Genomic DNA, 17,670 nt, shown 5'->3' with positions numbered 1-17,670 from the left:
CCTGCCTTTCATTCATTATGTCTTCCTTTATTCTTTCGCCCAATTTTTAAATAAATCAACTGTACGTGTGACCCTTCATTCCAAGCAGGCACAAACTCGAAGGAAGCATCCAGAAGCAATATACCAGGACTCCAATTTATTAAACTTGGAAACGCCAAGAGCGGGCGACGTCACCACGCAAAGGCCCCGCCCCGGAAGAGGCACTAGACGCGTAAATTAGACGCCGATCGGCCTGGTGCCAGCCTTAGGGCTTGACGGGATTGTGGCGGTCCTCTCTCCCAACTCAGAAGCTGCTGCTGCCTCCGGACGCTCTCAAGATGGCGACCTCTTTGGGTTCCAACACCTACAACAGGCAGAACTGGGAAGATGCGGTGAGTGTGCCTGCCGGAGGAAGACAGAAGGAGGCGACGAAGCCGCACATCTTGCGAGCTGGCAGGGCAGGGCCTGCGGCGCGGCCGAAGGAATTCCGGGGAGGAGCCAGCGCGGCGGCCTAGCTCGACCGGAGCAGGAGGCCGGAGGGCGATCCTCCTGCGGGCTCGGAGGGTGTGGGCTTAGCCAGGGTCCCGGGAGCAGCGCCCTTTCCATCCCTGCCCCCTCCAGCCTATTCTAGTCGGTCGTCTTTTCTCCCGCCGCCTGCCGGAAGTGCAGACAGCGCCCCCTCCCGCGATCGGGCTATGATGGACTTTGGGTTCCTGCCGTGCCTTGTTCCCCATCCTTGCTTCCCGCCCCCCTCGCTGCCCCAAGTGTCACTGAGGTGTCAGGGTCTTCGGAGGGTGGTCCTCAACCAGATTTCCCATTTTCACCAGGACTTCCCCATTCTGTGCCAGACATGTCTTGGAGAAAACCCATATATCCGAATGGTGAGTGATCGCGTGCGAAACGAGTTATTCATGTCCTGTCAGTGTTGTGGTACTTGCACACTGTGAAGTATTTCTCTTAGACAAGCAGAAAAAATGATGCTCTTTTACTGACCCAAAGTGCTGGACGACTTGCAAAGAACTGTCATATTTATTCTCTTAAGAATCCTGTGACACTCCTGTAATGTAGGGGTCGTAATGATAACTAATATTTGTTGAGCATTTACCTGGGAAATAGGTCTGTTGACCAGAAGCTGAGAGAGTTTTTGTCTTTTCATACAATAGTAAGGAATGGAGCTAGGATTGAAGTTCAGATATTCTGGCTCTAGTAATCTCAGTATGAGAGGAGGAGAACTAGGACTAGAAACTAGGTTTCCTGACTCCTGGTCAAATGCCTTTTGGCCAGTGTACTTTGTTTATCTCTTTAAACTAAGAATACCCCTACCCTTATAAACAAGGGTAAAATTATCAGTAGTCAACAATAATTAGGTTAGGGCTGTATTATTGTGATAAGTCATAGTGTTGATAAGTTAGTATGTTCAAGATGTTTGAATGGTTGAAGATGTTTGAATAGTTCGGTTTGAACAGAACATTTAATATATTCCAGACATTGGCACAGGGCAAATCTACAGTAGTTATCTTTTGACTAAACTTTGTAAAGTGGGCGGGCCATAGCTATATCCTCTCTGATTTCGAGTTTGTGGAAACCATTAGGAATATTAGTTCTTGGGAGTGAACTTGGGAGCCAAAAATGAACCTAAGAGTTGTAGCTATGGAAAGACACTCACTTACCTGGTATTAGATGCATATACTCCTTTTTTTTTTTTTTTTTTATGTAGAGATGGCATCTCGCTATGTTGCCCAGACTGGTCTGGAACTCCTGGGCTCAAGCGATCCTTCCACATTGGCCTCTCAAAGTGTTGGGATTACAGGCATAAGCCACTACACACAGTCCAGATCCATATACTCTTGAGATGTTATAACTCACAATATGTCGTTATAGTATGTTCCCTACCCTCTCCCTAAAAAGGTTGGGTTTTGGATTTTGTTGTTGTTTTTTTACTCTCTAGGATGCCAGGGATTTCCAGACACATTTCTTGGGTTATGTTTAAGGAAAGAATAGACACTTGGCTTTTTTCTTTCTGTAACTCTAGTTCTTTTCTATCTTTTTTCTATTATAGACCAAAGAAAAGTATGGGAAGGAATGCAAAGTAAGTATGTCTATTAAAGAGTAATGATTTCGGTTTCATTTTTCTTTTCTCTACCAAATTAGCCTTCAGCTTACTAAGTTTTGAGGTCTTCCAGTAAAAATCAGTGCTATACAAGTTTTTATGTATTACTGATATATTCACTGGCTGGCAACTATTTATGTGGGAGGTAAGAAAATGAACCCTCTAATGTAGAGATTCTTAATCATGGTGTCAGAGAACAGCCATTGAAGGAGTTTGTATACCAGGTGGTATATGACTGTGCAAACAAGCATTTTAGCAGAGGAGGAAGATCATCCATGTCAGAAGAGTCTCAGAAGATTATATGACACTCTCTCATGATATCTGATGGGTAAAAGAAAAAAAACAAAGAAAACTATATGACACTCCCCACTCCCCTTAAAAAAGATCGGAAGAACTTTGACCTTTTGGTTATTTCATTTCTGTACTTCGAATTTTTGGTGAAGAAGGATGCTGAAAATTATATTGAAACATCAAATCAACTAGATGATTGTTAAGTTCTCTTCTGAATCCTACATTCAGGGATCCTTTTTTGAATGCCCCATTGTTATCAGATCTCCAGATTGCCCAGATCAGGACCATTAACATTCTATGACTCTTGCTTTGTGTTCCAGATCTGTGCCAGGCCATTCACAGTGTTTCGCTGGTGCCCTGGAGTTCGTATGCGTTTCAAGAAGACTGAAGTGTGCCAGACCTGCAGTAAATTGAAGAATGTCTGTCAGACCTGCCTCTTAGACCTAGAGTATGGTATGCTTGACCTGTCCAATAGATCTGAAAGTGTGCAGGTGCCTAAAACTATAAGCCAGTCTTTTGTCTCCCACTTTGCACCCTATCTCGGGTTCTGATTTTACTTTGGAATGTCTGTTGAGGTCTGCTTTTCCCAGGAAGGGAACCATAATGAGGCCACTCTAGAGTCCTGAGTAATAGTAAGAACTTAAGGAAAAGTTGGGAATTAATCAAAACTGGCCTAAACTTTCATCTCTATAGCCCAAGTGAGATAAACGGCATTGATCCTATGATAATTTATTTGCCTTGGGCTTCTTTCTTGATCCAGAGCTTTTTTGCCACCATCCCAACCAGAAGCTCACAGAGTAATTGTACTTTATTGTATTTTTTGAGTTGGGGTGTCACTCTGTCACTCAGGCTGGAGTACAGTGGTGTGATCACAGCTCACTGCAACTTTGAACTTCTGGGCTCAAGGGATCCTCTTGCACACCACCACACCCAGCGCACGTGTGTGTGTGTGTGTGTGTCTCTCACCATTTTGCCCAGGCTGGTCTTGAACTCCTGGCCTCAAGCAATCCTCCCACCCTGGCCTCCCAGAGCTGCCACAGCCAGCCTAATTGTGCTTTAGCCTTTTGTCTCAATTGTGTGGTTAGAACTGTACATTGCTACGTTTCAGAGTAACTGCCTTTGGGGGTAATTTTTTTTTAACCGTAGGTTACTGTTTTTCAGAAAAATAATTTTCCAACAAGAGTTTCTATAATTAAAGGAAAGGGAAAAATATATGAGTTTATGTATGTTAAATTCATTAGAGTTGCTGTTCTTAGTCAGAGTCCTAGCCACATTTTATGTAATATTATTTATATGTTTGTTAAGGAGGTGTCTGGTCCTGGAATACAGTGACCCTTACATTACTGTGACTGTGCAGAAGATCTGTAGGACCAGCCTAGAAAGAAACCACTTTTACATTTATTTTAAGCAAATCCTATTGTACTAAAGACTAGGTACATTATTAATTTAGAGGTTAAATATGACTATGGGCACAGTTTGTTCATCTAGAAGATTTTCTTTATAATTTTTTATTTGCTTGTTTTTGAGACAGGGTCTCACTCTGTTTCCCAGGTTGGAGTGCAGTGGCATGATCACGGCTTACTGCAGCCTTACCCTTTCCAAGCTCAGGTGATCTACTTCAGCCTCCTGAGTAGCTGGGACTGCAGGCACACACCACCACACCCAGCTAATTTTTGTATTTTTTGTAGAAATGGGGTTTCACCATGTTGCCCAGGCTGGTCTTGAACTCCTGGGCTCAATCTATCCATTGGCCCCAGCCTTCAAAAGCGCTAGGATTACAGGCATGAGCCACCACACCTAGCCTAAAAGATCTTCTAAAACATTTTACTGACAGCTCAGGAATTTGGACAGTTAGCATGCTGTGTAGCAGTAGTAACCTGATGGTACTAAAGAGTTTGAATAAAAGCAGTAAAATCTCTGGTACTAAATAGGAAAGAGGAGAATGGAAAGATGATGTATTCTGTGTGCATAGTTAATATGGATATGTTTTAAAATACATCTAAGATATTTTTCCTCCTTTTTTTTTTTGTACCAGGCCTGCCCATCCAGGTTCGTGATGCAGGATTGTCTTTTAAAGATGACATGCCAAAGTCAGACGTCAACAAAGAGTACTATACACAGAATATGGAGAGAGAGGTATGCTGCCACTTTTTGGATAAAAGTTGTAATGAATTGACACAGTCTGTATAATTTATCTTTTGAATTTGTCATCCCCATGTAGATTTCTAACTCTGATGGAACACGGCCAGTTGGCATGCTGGGGAAAGCCACATCTACCAGTGACATGCTGCTCAAACTGGCCCGGACCACACCCTACTACAAAAGGAATCGACCTCACATTTGCTCCTTCTGGGTGAAAGGAGAGTGTAAGAGAGGAGAGGAATGTCCATACAGGCAAGAGCTGAGCCTCATTTTCAGTATTTGCTTTCAGATGATTTCTTATCTAAGAAATGGGAGGTGCTAGCTTAAGCTGTTTTTGCTTTAAAATCATACAACTAATGTGGTATATTTCATGTCTTAAAACTATGAAATTTAGAAGAGCTTGATTAAATTGTAGTTTTTACTTAGAATTGTGCCTTGGAAACTAAATTGCTATGCCGTGCAATATAGATGCTGACCCTAAACATTTCTAACCTAGAAGTAAATCTTCACTGCCATGGTTTAAATGACTTGACTCTCAATATATAGTTGAAATCAAAGTAAGGCTGACGTCTAAAGGGTGTTTATGTTTTGGTTAAGACTGCCAAGCATCTGGATTAGGAGTTCTTAATTTGGGATTGGTTGACCCCAACCCCCAAAAAATAATATAGGTGCTTTTTCTGGGTCTGGGTCCATAGCTTTAATCAGATTCTCAGTGGAATAGAACAGCCCAAATGTGTTAAGAACTATTGACCTAGAGAGGGGTAATCATGTGTCCCTTTTTGGGGCACAGGAGGGGATGGATCATGTCAAGAGTATTTATTTATAAGGAAAGTTTGACATCCTAGATGGCCTAATGGCTTTTAGGAGGCTAGGGATTCCTTTTGTGATACAGTAAATCTCTTGGTATTAGGCCTATTTTGGTAATTATATTTTGGTCGAAACCATAGTTTGTAGTTCAAAAGGCACTTCAGAGTATGTATCTAGGACTTTAATCTGTAGCTGTTCTTGGAAGATACCATTTTTTTCCCTTTGTTTCACCTTTATGCATTGTTTTTTTTTTTTCTTTCTTGAATCATAGACATGAGAAGCCTACAGATCCAGATGACCCCCTGGCTGATCAGAATATTAAAGATCGATACTATGGAATCAATGATCCTGTAGCTGACAAGCTTCTAAAGCGGGCTTCAACAATGCCTCGGCTGGACCCACCAGAGGATAAAACTATCACCACACTATATGTTGGTGGTCTGGGTGATACTATTACTGAGACAGATTTAAGGTTTGTGGGTATAAGTTTAAGAGTTAAGAGTTATTTTTGCTTTTAACTGCCCCGGAATAATTTATTTCCAAAAACTGCAAGCATGATCATTTTGTACAAAATACATTTTTCTTCAGTTTCTCTATTATTAGTATGCTGACTGGAATTTTTGTAAAATTGTCCTTTATGGTGCCACAGTAATAATGTACTTATCTGGCTGGGCACAGTGCCTCATGCCTGTAATCTCACCACTTTGGGAGGATCTCTTGAGCCGAGGAGTTTGAGACCAGCCTCAGCAACATAGTGAGACCCCATCTCTACTAAGAAATTAAAAAAATTAGCCGGGTATGGTGGCATGTGCCTGTGGTCCCAGCTGTTCAGGAGGCTGAGGCAGGAGGATTGCTTGAAGTTTGAGAGATCAAGGACGCAGTGAGCCGTGATTGCTCCACTTTACTCCAGCCTAAGCGCCAGGGTGAGACTCTGTCTCAAAAACAAAACACAAAGAGTGCTTATCCATCCTGGAATATGGTAATAATGACATGGGATTCTATTTGACCTAGCAGCCAAGTTTTAAAGGATGGCACGCATCCAAGTATGATTAATTATGTAGGGGAGGGAGAGCTTTGTGACGTTAAAACTCTTATGGTTTAAATTGTTGCCTTTTTAAAGAGACTGGCATTTGATAAATTTGTATTATTTTTGGCTTGTATTATGCTTGGCTAGATGAGACATCTGGGCAGATAGTAATGGAAATTACCTCTTCCAAAGAGATAAAGTGGAGAAGAAACTCCTGTAAGTTTATAACCTGCCCTTGGTAGCCTGTCTCCATTAAACCCTGTCTGAATGAGCTAGACAACCCCTGGGGGTTGGCAGACTCTCTCTATAAAAGCCTGGATAGTGAATATTGTAGGTATTGTGGGCCACATGCAGTCTCTTTCACATATTCTTGTTTTAAACTTTCTTGGCTCATGGGCCTTGAGAGCTGTAGTTTGCCAACCCCTTATCTAGGGTTTAGGGTCTTTAAGGAACCTATTAGAACCCCCTTTCCTCCATGGGAAAAACCCTGAGATGTTTGAGAACCTTTACTCACTTTTCTTTCCTTCTCAATAAGCACCCACAGTAAGACAAGATATTGGGGGGAAGACTTGTGGGTAGTTAGGTAGATAACCTTGGGGCCCACCAGCCTAGTGGTGTGTCAGTGAAGTTAACAATCCATTTTCAGTCTCCTGGGAAGATGTTTGTTAACTCCCATTTTTATTTTTCTCTGCCTGTATCCCTTCAGAAATCATTTCTACCAGTTCGGAGAGATCCGGACGATCACTGTTGTGCAAAGACAGCAGTGTGCTTTCATCCAGTTTGCCACGAGGCAGGCTGCAGAAGTGGCTGCCGAGAAGTCCTTTAATAAGTTGATTGTAAATGGCCGCAGACTGAATGTGAAATGGGGAAGGTGAGAATTAAACTATTTTTAAATGACATTTTGCTCAGATTTTTAAGAAGCTATTTTATTGTCTGGAGATTAGTTAGCTTTTGGTTCACAGGCTCTGGTGAACAGGATCTTTAAAGAGATCTTTCAAAGATCACTTTCTATCTGATACTTGATTCCTGTGGATGTTGGGAGAACCCTGCTTTGGAAATGTATTCAGGGGTTTGGTATAATAATTTGCTCCTTTGAAGGTTCATGTTTTTGTGACTAGCTATTATTATAGGCCAAGTATAATGCAAGGGCACAAAAGGTGAATTTCAGGGTTTATAAATGAATTAGACCTAGATTCTGCCCTTAGAGGCTGATTGTCCAGTGGAGAAGATAAAACAGGGAAGAACAGCTATTTTAAGTTTAAAAGTGATGGTTGCATAAGAAAGACGCAGGTGAAAGGCCCAGTTCAAAGGGAGAACATGTCTCCAACTTGGAACCAGGGAAGAGGTAGCTAATAGCAGCATCTCCCTTTGTGGAGAGCTCCCTGTGTGGTAAGCACTGTGTTAAACATGTATGTATTGCCTCTTCTAGTCCTTATAATAGTTCTAGCCAGCTTTGAATCCAGGTCTTTTCTGGTGTTTGCTCTTGTTCACTGTGCACAGTGGCATTTATGGGAAGAGAATGTGTGCTGAGGAGGAGGTGAAGAGTGAAGGAGCTCCATTAGACTGGGGAATGTAAGAAGCAGAGGTGTGAGATAAGGTGGGCCCAAGTGCCAACTGTATGCATGTGTGTTTCCCAGATCCCAAGCAGCCAGAGGGAAAGAAAAAGAGAAAGATGGAACCACAGACTCTGGGATCAAACTGGAACCGGTTCCAGGATTGCCAGGAGGTGAGTACAGACTTCCTGCTAACTTCAGAAGCTCTGTCTGCCCTGATGTTCCTATTTTGGAAGACGGGATCCAGGTCTGGTTCATGTAGCCACTCTACTTTTCCAGTGGGACCTCTGAGGATGCAAAGGTGGTAGGAACAGTGTTGCACAATTGTTCTCCCCTCTGTGTGTTGACTATTTTCTCTCCTCCAGCTCTTCCTCCTCCTCCTGCGGCAGAAGAAGAAGCATCTGCCAACTACTTCAACTTGCCCCCAAGTGGTCCTCCAGCTGTGGTGAACATTGCCCTGCCACCACCCCCTGGTATCGCCCCACCCCCACCACCAGGTAACTTCCACCTTCCTTCTTAGCCCAGATAAATCCTTTTGAAAGTTCTGTCTCATATACCTCACCATCACATTCAACACATCTAAATTCTGTGAGTTTGCTCTGTAGAAGTCTACAAGTAAAGCTGATCTGTTGGGATTTCTGTTATTTTTTCTCGCCTGGTCTGCCAAGGAGAAGAGGGGCCAGTTTTATAAAGATCTGAGGATATGTGTCATTAGAGTAAGATTATTAAATTACAAAGATCTATCACGAATTTGTTCCCTTGTCTAAACTAAATGCTAACTGATGCCCTAGAGCACTATTGCTTAGTGTAGGCTGTGAGTGGGTGTCATTTTACAAAGTGTTTATTACCTGTCTGCCACCAGATCAGGAGCTTGTGCCAAAATGTAAATCAGTGAACCACATCCTTCATTAAGAAAGTCTTGTTACCAAAAAAACTGTGAGGTGAACTAAAGTGTGCTTGGTCGTATAATTTACATTTTGACTTAAGCTCTTTGTCTTGAGTGGCCAGAAATAGGTAGAGGACTGGCACTTTGTATAGCACTGCTCTAGACAGTGTCAGGGACAGCGTTGACAGCGGAAGGAAATCACAAGTAGCCAATTCTCCTGTGGCAAAGAGCCTATACTCTGAAGAGAAACTAGTTTCTCAACACCCTCCATTCTGGTGTCAACCATTGCGGTTAATGATGACACAGTCTTGCCATCAGCCTAATTTCTTCCTTATCTCTCAAATCCTGACTGTATCCTGTCTGGTAGCATTTGGCATGTTGGACACATAGCAGAGACTCAGATCACACACTAGGAGATACCTTGAGTGCTGTGGAGTTTTTTTGGACTGCAGGGGAAAGGATTCTAAAACCAAGGAAAAAGCAGGTGGAAGCCAGTTTTGTGAACTAACATTTGCTTAAGCCCCATGTCAACTTTGATTTATGTATAGGTGGTTTTAACCTTAGTTGGAGAGGTTTGAAAGGTTATCAAGGAAATGCCAAGCCTAACAAATTTGTTCTCTCGTATCTGCAGGTTTTGGGTCACACATGTTCCACCCAATGGGACCACCTCCTCCTTTCATGAGGGCTCCAGGACCAATCCACTATCCTTCTCAGGACCCTCAGCGGATGGGAGCTCATGCTGGAAAACACAGCAGTCCCTAGCACCTTGTCACCACTCTGGGGCTCTGTGGAAGAGAGGGCACTTAAAAATCCCAGTACATCTTGGAATAAATGTATTTTTCCTTCCCTTGTAATTTCCATGGTAGCTGAATGTGCTCAGATGTGGGCAGTCAGAGACTGACAGCTATGCTTTCCGACACACGTTCAGAGGATCAGTGTACCGCAAATAAGCTGCCATTAACATCTGGTTACTGCTATAACACGACTAATAAAACCTAACGCCTGTTCCCCTTACCCGTGTTGGGGACAAGCAGATGAGTGAATTGGAATGTCCAGTGGAGTTACCATCCCAATTATATGTTCATTTTGTATATTTTTTGGGTGGGGGAAAAATTGACCTGTGGTAAAAAAAAACCTTTGACCATTTTTATGTCCATTGGGTGTTTTCCTTTTTATCATCTGAAAAAAAAGATTACTAGTACTAATCATTATAGTGGCCTAAGTGTGACACTTTTGTAGTCACACCCTCAGAAAGATGAGTAGAAACCAGCACCAGCACAGTTCAGATTTTTTCTTTCCTTTTCCTCATTTATTCCTAAAGGAATCTGACCATTTTATGTCTCTACGGCCCAAAAAAAGAAAAAGAAAAATTCCTTTTTATTCCTGTCAACTGGATGGAAACACAAAATTTCATGGAGCTGTGTACCATTGAAGAAACCTGGTGTCTGGCATGAAGTTACTGTAAAGAACTTCCTATAAAACACGTACTTTAACAAACTGAAATGAAAAGCATTGGAGTGTTTGAATGAAAGACTTGTGACCTCCTGCTGGGAATCTGACGGTCCTCAGCATTCACCTTCGTGTGTCTTCAGTGTCTCATTGTCATCCCTGCTTCTGTTTGGTCTTAGAGTGTTTGGATATAACTGAACTGTAGATGGTAAGGGAAATTTGATGTGTTTTTTGTTTTTAAATAATTAAAACGGGTCAATTTTTTTCAAATTTCATGAGTTTATATCTAGATTCCTCTTTATCCTTTGGTAGCTGAACTTGAGGTCAGTGGAAGTTATTTAACAGAAATGAGTTACATATTGTGAATTTTTAAAATCTTGCTTTCGGCCGGGCGCGGTGGCTCAAGCCTGTAATCCCAGCACTTTGGGAGGCCGAGGCGGGTGGATCACGAGGTCAAGAGATCGAGACCATCCTGGTCAACATGGTGAAACCCCGTCTCTACTAATACAAAAAATTAGCTGGGCACGGTGGCGCGTGCCTGTAATCCCAGCTACTCAGGAGGCTGAGGCAGGAGAATTGCCTGAACCCAGGAGGCGGAGATTGCGGTGAGCCGAGATCGCGCCATTGCGCTCCAGCCTGGGTAACAAGAGCGAAACTCCGTCTCAAAAAAAAAAAAAAAAAAAAAAAAAAAAAAAAAAAAATCTTGCTTTAGACTTTTGATATTTTTATGTCCATTCCTTGATGATTTATTTATTTTATTATTATTTTTTACCTCAGCCTATTCCTGGGTTAGATTCCATGATGATTTAAAAGGCCCAGACCTCTTTAGTACTTCTTCAAAGGCTGATTGTGAGGTTGAAATAAGTTAGCACACAGAAAACACTTAGCACAGATCCTGGTATATGGTGCTTGATAAAGGGTAACTTTAAGAAGTCACCCAGCTGGGTGTATGTCTATGGTGCCAGCTCCTTAAGAGGCTGATGGAGGATTGCTTGAGGCCAGGAGGTCAAGACCAGCCTGGGTGACATGGTGAGATCCTGACTCTAAAAACAAATTTAAAAGGTCATCCTTATTTAAAAGGAAGCATTTATTATTAATCCATGTTTCCTGAAGCCAATTTTTTTTTTTTTAGACGTTATCTCACTCTGTTGCCAGGTGGGAGTGCAGTGGCGTGATCTCATCTCACTGCAACCTCCCCCTCCTGTGTTCAAGCGATTCTTTAGAGAACTTAAATTGCCTTTTTTAAGATTTAAAAATCTATACTTAGATATTTTCATTTTATTGCTAGTAATGTCAAATGTGAAGCAATGTAGGATACTTCCAAGTATTTTTGCACCCTTTTGGTTATTTTTTGTCTGCTTTTGAGCATGTAAAGGATTTGTAGCCAATTTGTAAATGAGATGTGAATCTTATGGATAGCATTTTAATAACTGCTAGATTCAATGATTTGCATCTCTATATACATACATATATGCCTATGCAACTGTGTAGTCTAACCTTGCTTTCATGGGGAGGAGGAGATTCTAATTTTTGTGCAGTCTGGTTATGGATCTTTTTAAAACAGTATAAAGTGAAGTATTGAATAGATACTCAAGTAAATCAGAATTATAAGCAATTAGATCTTGGCAAAAACTCTTGCTTGCCAAATTCCATTGCTTAGGGCACACGACTGGGGTACACTTGGTGAAAAGTGACTTTTGCCATTCCTAGGCCTGGCCTGTGAAAACCCTCACCCAGTTCTATGTGCTTTTTCCATCTGCTGGCTGAATGATCTCTTAGAAGACAGCAGAGTTACACAGTGGAGCCTGGGTTCCTCCATCACCACTTAGAAGACAATATTGCTATATAAGAAATTTGTGGCCGGGCACGGTGGCTTGCCTGCAATCCAAGCACTTTGGAGGCCAAGGTGGGTGGATCACCTGAGGTCGGGAGTTCAAGACCAGCCTGACCAACATGGTGAAACCCCATCTTTAAAAAATATAAAAAGTAAAAAAAAATAAAATAAATTGTGTTAGGGCATTGAGGCTTGGGGATTTATCTGTTATAGCAGCTAGTGTTGCTCTAATAAAAATAGAGATGTCGGCCGGGCGCAGTGGCTCACGCCTGTAACCCCAGCACTTTGAGAGGCCGAGGTGGGCAGATCACGAGGTCAGAAGATTGAGAAAATCCTGGCCAACATGATGAAACCCCATCGCTACTAAAAATACAAAAATTAACTGGGTGTGATGGCATGTGCCTGTAATCCCAGCTACTCAGGAGGCTGAGGCAGGAGAATCGCTTGAACCTGGGAGGCAGAGGTTGCAGTGAGCTGAGATTGTGCCATTGCTCTCCAGCCTGGTGACAGTGAGACTGCCCCCCCCAAAAAAAGATGTCCTCAAATCTAATAATAAAAAGACACTTGTTTATATAGTAGGTTTATACTGAGTAGTGGTATATACTTTTATATAAAAATATTTATATATTTTTATATAAAAAAGTGGACCCCTCTTTTTTAAAAAACTAGGGGTCCCACCACATTGCCCAGGCTGGTCTCAAACTCCTGGTCTCAAGTGATTCTCCCAACCTGGCCTTCTCTTTATTGGGATTGCAGACATGAGCCACTGTGTCCAGGTAATGGTGTTTTAAACAGACTCCGGAGCCAGACTGCTTGAGTTCAAATCCCAACTTCAGATCCTCCCAGTTGTATAACCTGGAATGTACTTAATCTGTGTCTAGTTGTCATAATGCCTCATCTCCTAGCCCTTTTTGCTGCCTGTAGTATTTTAAGCTCCTTCTCCCATGGTAAAGGCTCAGAAGGTAAAGAATTATGACAACTGGACTAAGGCAGTGACAGTCCATGGGGCAAAGAGATGTAACAGATGTTCTGGAAGCCACATCAATGGACCATTGTAACCTGAAATAAATGGAGGTGAAAAGAGAGGAGTCTAGGGTAACTCCCAACCTGCCACCTCAGGTCTCTGGTTTGGTCAACTGGGTAGAAGGATGTCTTTTACTGAAATAGAGAATGCTGGAGGAAGAAAGTGAGATTGGGAAGTAGAGGTAGGAAAATCTGAGTCCCTTTTGGAATCTAGTGAGTTTAAGATACCTGTAAGACAGGCCAATGGAAATTCCCAACCCAAGGGGAATGGAGCTTAAGGGAGATTAAGATTTGGATGGGCAGTGAAGTGGTGGCCATTCGAGCTCTGGAAGTGGAGTGGAATTCTCCAGGGTAGGCAGCTAGAGCAATTTTTAAACTTCGGTGAGTCTTAAGTTCTTGGATGTGGCAAAGATCACCCTTTGAGAAATACTAGTAAAGGATGAGATCACTTTTTTTTTTTGAGACAGAGTCTCGCTCTGTTGCCCAGGCTGGAGTGCAGTGGCGCGCTCTCGGCTCACCACAACCTCTACCTCCTGGGTTCAAGCAATTCTCATGCCTCAGCCTCCCAAGTAGCTGGGATTACAGGAATGCGCCACCATGCCTGGCTAATTTTTGTATTTTTAAGTAGAGACAGGGTTTCACCATGTTGGTCGGGCTGGTCTCGAACCCCTGACCTCGTGATCCACCCGCCTCAGACTCCCAAAGTGCTGGGATTACAGGTGTGAGCCACCGCATCTGGCTGAGATCGCTTCTAAGATTAAAAATTGTTACCCTTCCCAGAGATTCTGTTGTCTTTTTTTTGTTTTTTGCCTCTAACATTTTATTGTAAAAATTTTCTAACATACAGAAAGTTAGAATAATTTTACTGTGAATCATCATATACCCACCAACTGATTCTACAATTGACATTTTGCCATATTGACTTTATCACATATCTATCCATTTATCTGTGCATCCATCAGTCTTTTTTTTTTGAGACAGAGTCTCACTCTGTCACCCAGGCTGGAGTGCAGTGGTGCCATCTTGGCTCACTGCAACCTCTGCCTCCCAGGTTCAAGCGATTCTCCTGCCTCTGCCTCCTGAGTAGCTGGAATTACAGGCATGTGCTACCATACCCAGCTAATTTTTGTATTTTTTTAGTAGAGATGGGGTTTCACCATATTGACCAGGCTGATCTCCAACCCCTGACACCTCAAGTGATCTGCCCACCTCGGCTTCCCAAGGTGCTGGGATTATAGGTGTGAGCCACCATGCCCAGCCCCATCAGTCTATTTTTATGCACTTCAGAGTAAATGGAAGACATCAGTAGACTTCACCTTTAAACATTTCAGCGTTGATATATAGACACTCCTCAATTTATGGTAGTTACATGCTGATAGGTTGAAAATACCATTAAGTGAAAAATGTATTTAATACACCTAACGTACTGAACATCACAGCTTAGCCTAGCCTATTGGGCAAAATCATCTAACACAAAGACTATTTTTATTATAAAGTGTTCAATATCTCATGTAATTTATTGACTACTCTCCTGAAAGTGAAAAACAGAATGGTTGTATGATGTTGATTTCACAACATCATAAAGTTGAAAAATCATAAATTGAACCTGTAGTCTAACTAAACATGGTCCCCAACGTTTAATTAACTAGAGTTCAATTCCTTTTTCCATCTACCCAGATGAAAGAGTTCAGTATTTTTTGTGGATTTGTTTTTTTTGAGGGGGACGGAGTCTCACTCTGTTGCCCAGGCTGGAGTAGAGTGGCACGATCTCAGTTCACTGCAACCTCCGCCTCCTGGGTTCAAGTGATTCTCCTGCCTCAGCCTCCCAAGTAACTGGGATTACAGGCATGCACCACCATGCCCAGCTAATTTTTGTACTTTTAGTAGAGATGGGGTTTCACCACATTAGTCAGTCTGGTCTCAAACTCCTGACCTTGTGATCCACAAGCCTCGGCCTCCCAAAGTGTTGGGATTACTGGCATGAGCCACTGCACCCAGCCATTTGCAGATTTTTAAGGTGAAAGTCACATAGACTAAAATGCATGAATATGTCATTCAAGAGTTTCAACAAACATATACACCCATGTGACTCAAACCCCTGTCAAGATATTATCACTCCAGGAAATTTCCTCCTGCTCTTCCTAGCCAATACCCATTCCCACCAGTCTCCAGAGGCAACTACTGTTCTGATTTTTATTACCATAGATTAGTTTTGCTTGCTTTAGAACTTGATATAAACAGAATCACACAGTATGAACTATTTTATATTTGGCTTCCTTCTGGCAGCATGTTTTTAAGAATCATCCATGATATTGTATATAGTTCTTTTTTATTGCAGATAGAGTTCTATTGTATGACATTACCATCACTTATCCATCCCCCTGTTGATGGACACCAAGGCTGTTTCCAATTTGTTTGGTTTTTTGGTGTGTTTTTCTTTGCTACTGAAAATAAAAGCTACTATGAATATTCTTGTACAAATCGTTTGTGAATATATGTTTTCATTTCTCTTGAGTAAATACTTAGGGCCAGGCACAGTGGCTCACGTCTATAATCCCAGCACTTTGGGAGGCTGAGGCAGATGAATCACCTGAGGTCAGGAGTTCGAGACCAGCCTGATCAACATGGTGAAACCCTATCTCTACTAAAAATTCAAAAATTAGCCAAGCATGGTAGTGGGTGCCTGTAATTCCAGCTACTTGAGGAGAATTGCTTGAATCTGGGAGGTGGAGGTTGCAGTGAGCCAAGATGGCACCACTGCACTCCAGCCTGGGCAACAGAGTGAAACGCTATCTCAAAAAAATTTGAAAAATAAAAACCATATAAATACTTAGGAGCAGAATTACTAACCATGTCTGATTTAAAAAAAAAAAACTGTCAAATCTTTTCCCTTTACATTCCTACCACAGTTTAGGAGAGTTCCAATTGCTCCACAATGTTGCCACCATTTGGTGTAAATGGTCTTCTGAATTTTAGCCATTCTGGTGGGTGTGTAATGGTATTTAATTGTGGTTTAATTTTACATTTCCTTTGTGACAAATATGCTGGACACATTTTCAACTACTATGGCCATTTACATATCTTCTTTCCTTTTTTTTTTATGTTGAGAAACTAAAGGATGAAAAATCTATTTTTATTTTTATTTTTAGAGATGGAGTATTACATTGTCACCTAGGCTGGAGTGCAGTGGTGCGATCATAGCTCACTGCAGCCTCGAACTCCTGGCCTCAAGTGATCCTTTCACCTCAGCCTCCCAAAGTGCTGGGATTACAGGTGTGAGCCACTGCGCCCAGCCTATATATCTTCTTTTGTGAGAGATATCTGTCCAAATATTTTGGTCATTTCTATTGGGTGTCTTTTTTGTATTAACTAGTTATAGAAGGTATACATTTAGGTATTATAGTCCTTTGTTAGAGATGTGTTTGCAAATACTTTCTCCCAGTCTGTGGCTTGGGCTTGCCTATTCACTTTCTTTTATGAGACAGAGTCTTGTTCTGTCATCCAAACTGAAGTGCAGTGGCGTGATCTTGGCTCACTGCAACCTCCACTGGGTTAAGTGATTCTCCTGCCTCAGCCTCCTGAGTAGTTGGGACTACAGGCACGTGCCACCAAGCCTGGCTACTTTTTGTATTTTTAGTAGAGACAAGTCTCACCATGTTGGCCAGGCTGGTCTTGAACTCCTAACCTCAGCCTCCCAAAGTGTTGCGATTACAGGGGTGAGCCACCTCGCCTGGCTTTATTCACTTTCCTAGTAATTTTTTTTTTTGATAAGCAGAGGCTTTTTGTTTTAATCAACTCTAACTTAATATCCAATATACCAAATCTGTATTAGTTTGCTAGGGCTGCATAACAAAGTACTAAAAACTGGCTTAAACGATAGGAATTTATTATCTTACAGTTCTGGAGACTAGATCTTCAGGATCAAGGTTTTAGCAGGTTGATTCCTGCTGAGGCTGTGAGAGAATCTGGTCCATGTCTTTCTCCTAGGTTCTAGCAGTTGGATGGCAATCTTTAGCATTCCTTGACTTGTAGCCACATCACTCTGATCTCTGCCTTCATCTTTCCTTGGTGTTCTCCCAATGTGCATGCCTCTGTGTCCAAATTTCCTCTAAGTATAAGGACACCAGTCATATTGGATTAGGGCCTACCCTAATGATCGAATTTGTTGTGTGTTGGAAAGATTTTCCTTTTCTAGGACCCTTGAATTTCCATATATATTTTTAAAATCAACCTGTCAATTTCTACAAAATCATAAGCCTATGATTGGGATTGTGTTGAAAATAGGTCAATTTGAGAAAAACTGACATTTTACAAATATTGTGTTTCCCAATCTATGAGCACAATATGTGTCTCCATTTAACTATCTTCTTTAATTTCAGCAATGTTTTAAGGTTTTGATGTACGAGTCTTACACAACCTTTGTTACATTTATTACTAAGAATTCTGTGATTTGTTGCTATTTTTAAACAACTAATTTTCCAATTGTTGCAGTTTATATAGAAATACAGTTGGGTTTTGTGTTTCAACCCTGTATCCTGTGACTTTGCTAAATTCACGCAGTATTTCTGG

At 41.8% G+C, this 17,670-nt stretch overlaps 1 protein-coding gene across 1 annotated transcript; it reads left to right on the top strand.

Moving 5' to 3' along the window:
• Positions 1-200: 200 nt before the first annotated feature.
• On the top strand, positions 201-10,519 carry RBM22 (RNA binding motif protein 22). The gene is made up of 11 exons (XM_012448654.3): positions 201-371; positions 807-860; positions 2,039-2,068; positions 2,701-2,833; positions 4,416-4,516; positions 4,602-4,774; positions 5,601-5,801; positions 7,063-7,227; positions 7,994-8,082; positions 8,275-8,406; positions 9,427-10,519. The coding sequence occupies exons 1-11, from the start codon at positions 318-320 to the stop codon at positions 9,555-9,557; spliced, it is 1,263 nt and encodes a 420-aa protein (XP_012304077.1). The 5' UTR covers positions 201-317; the 3' UTR covers positions 9,558-10,519.
• The last annotated feature ends 7,151 nt before the right edge of the window (positions 10,520-17,670 follow it).

This window comes from Aotus nancymaae, unplaced genomic scaffold, assembly GCF_030222135.1.
Source record: "Aotus nancymaae isolate 86718 unplaced genomic scaffold, 86718_ANA_hifiasm-v0.15.2.pri h1tg000064l_1, whole genome shotgun sequence".
Taxonomy (NCBI): Eukaryota; Metazoa; Chordata; class Mammalia; order Primates; family Aotidae; genus Aotus; species Aotus nancymaae.
This window is presented reverse-complemented; position numbering and strand designations above follow the sequence as displayed.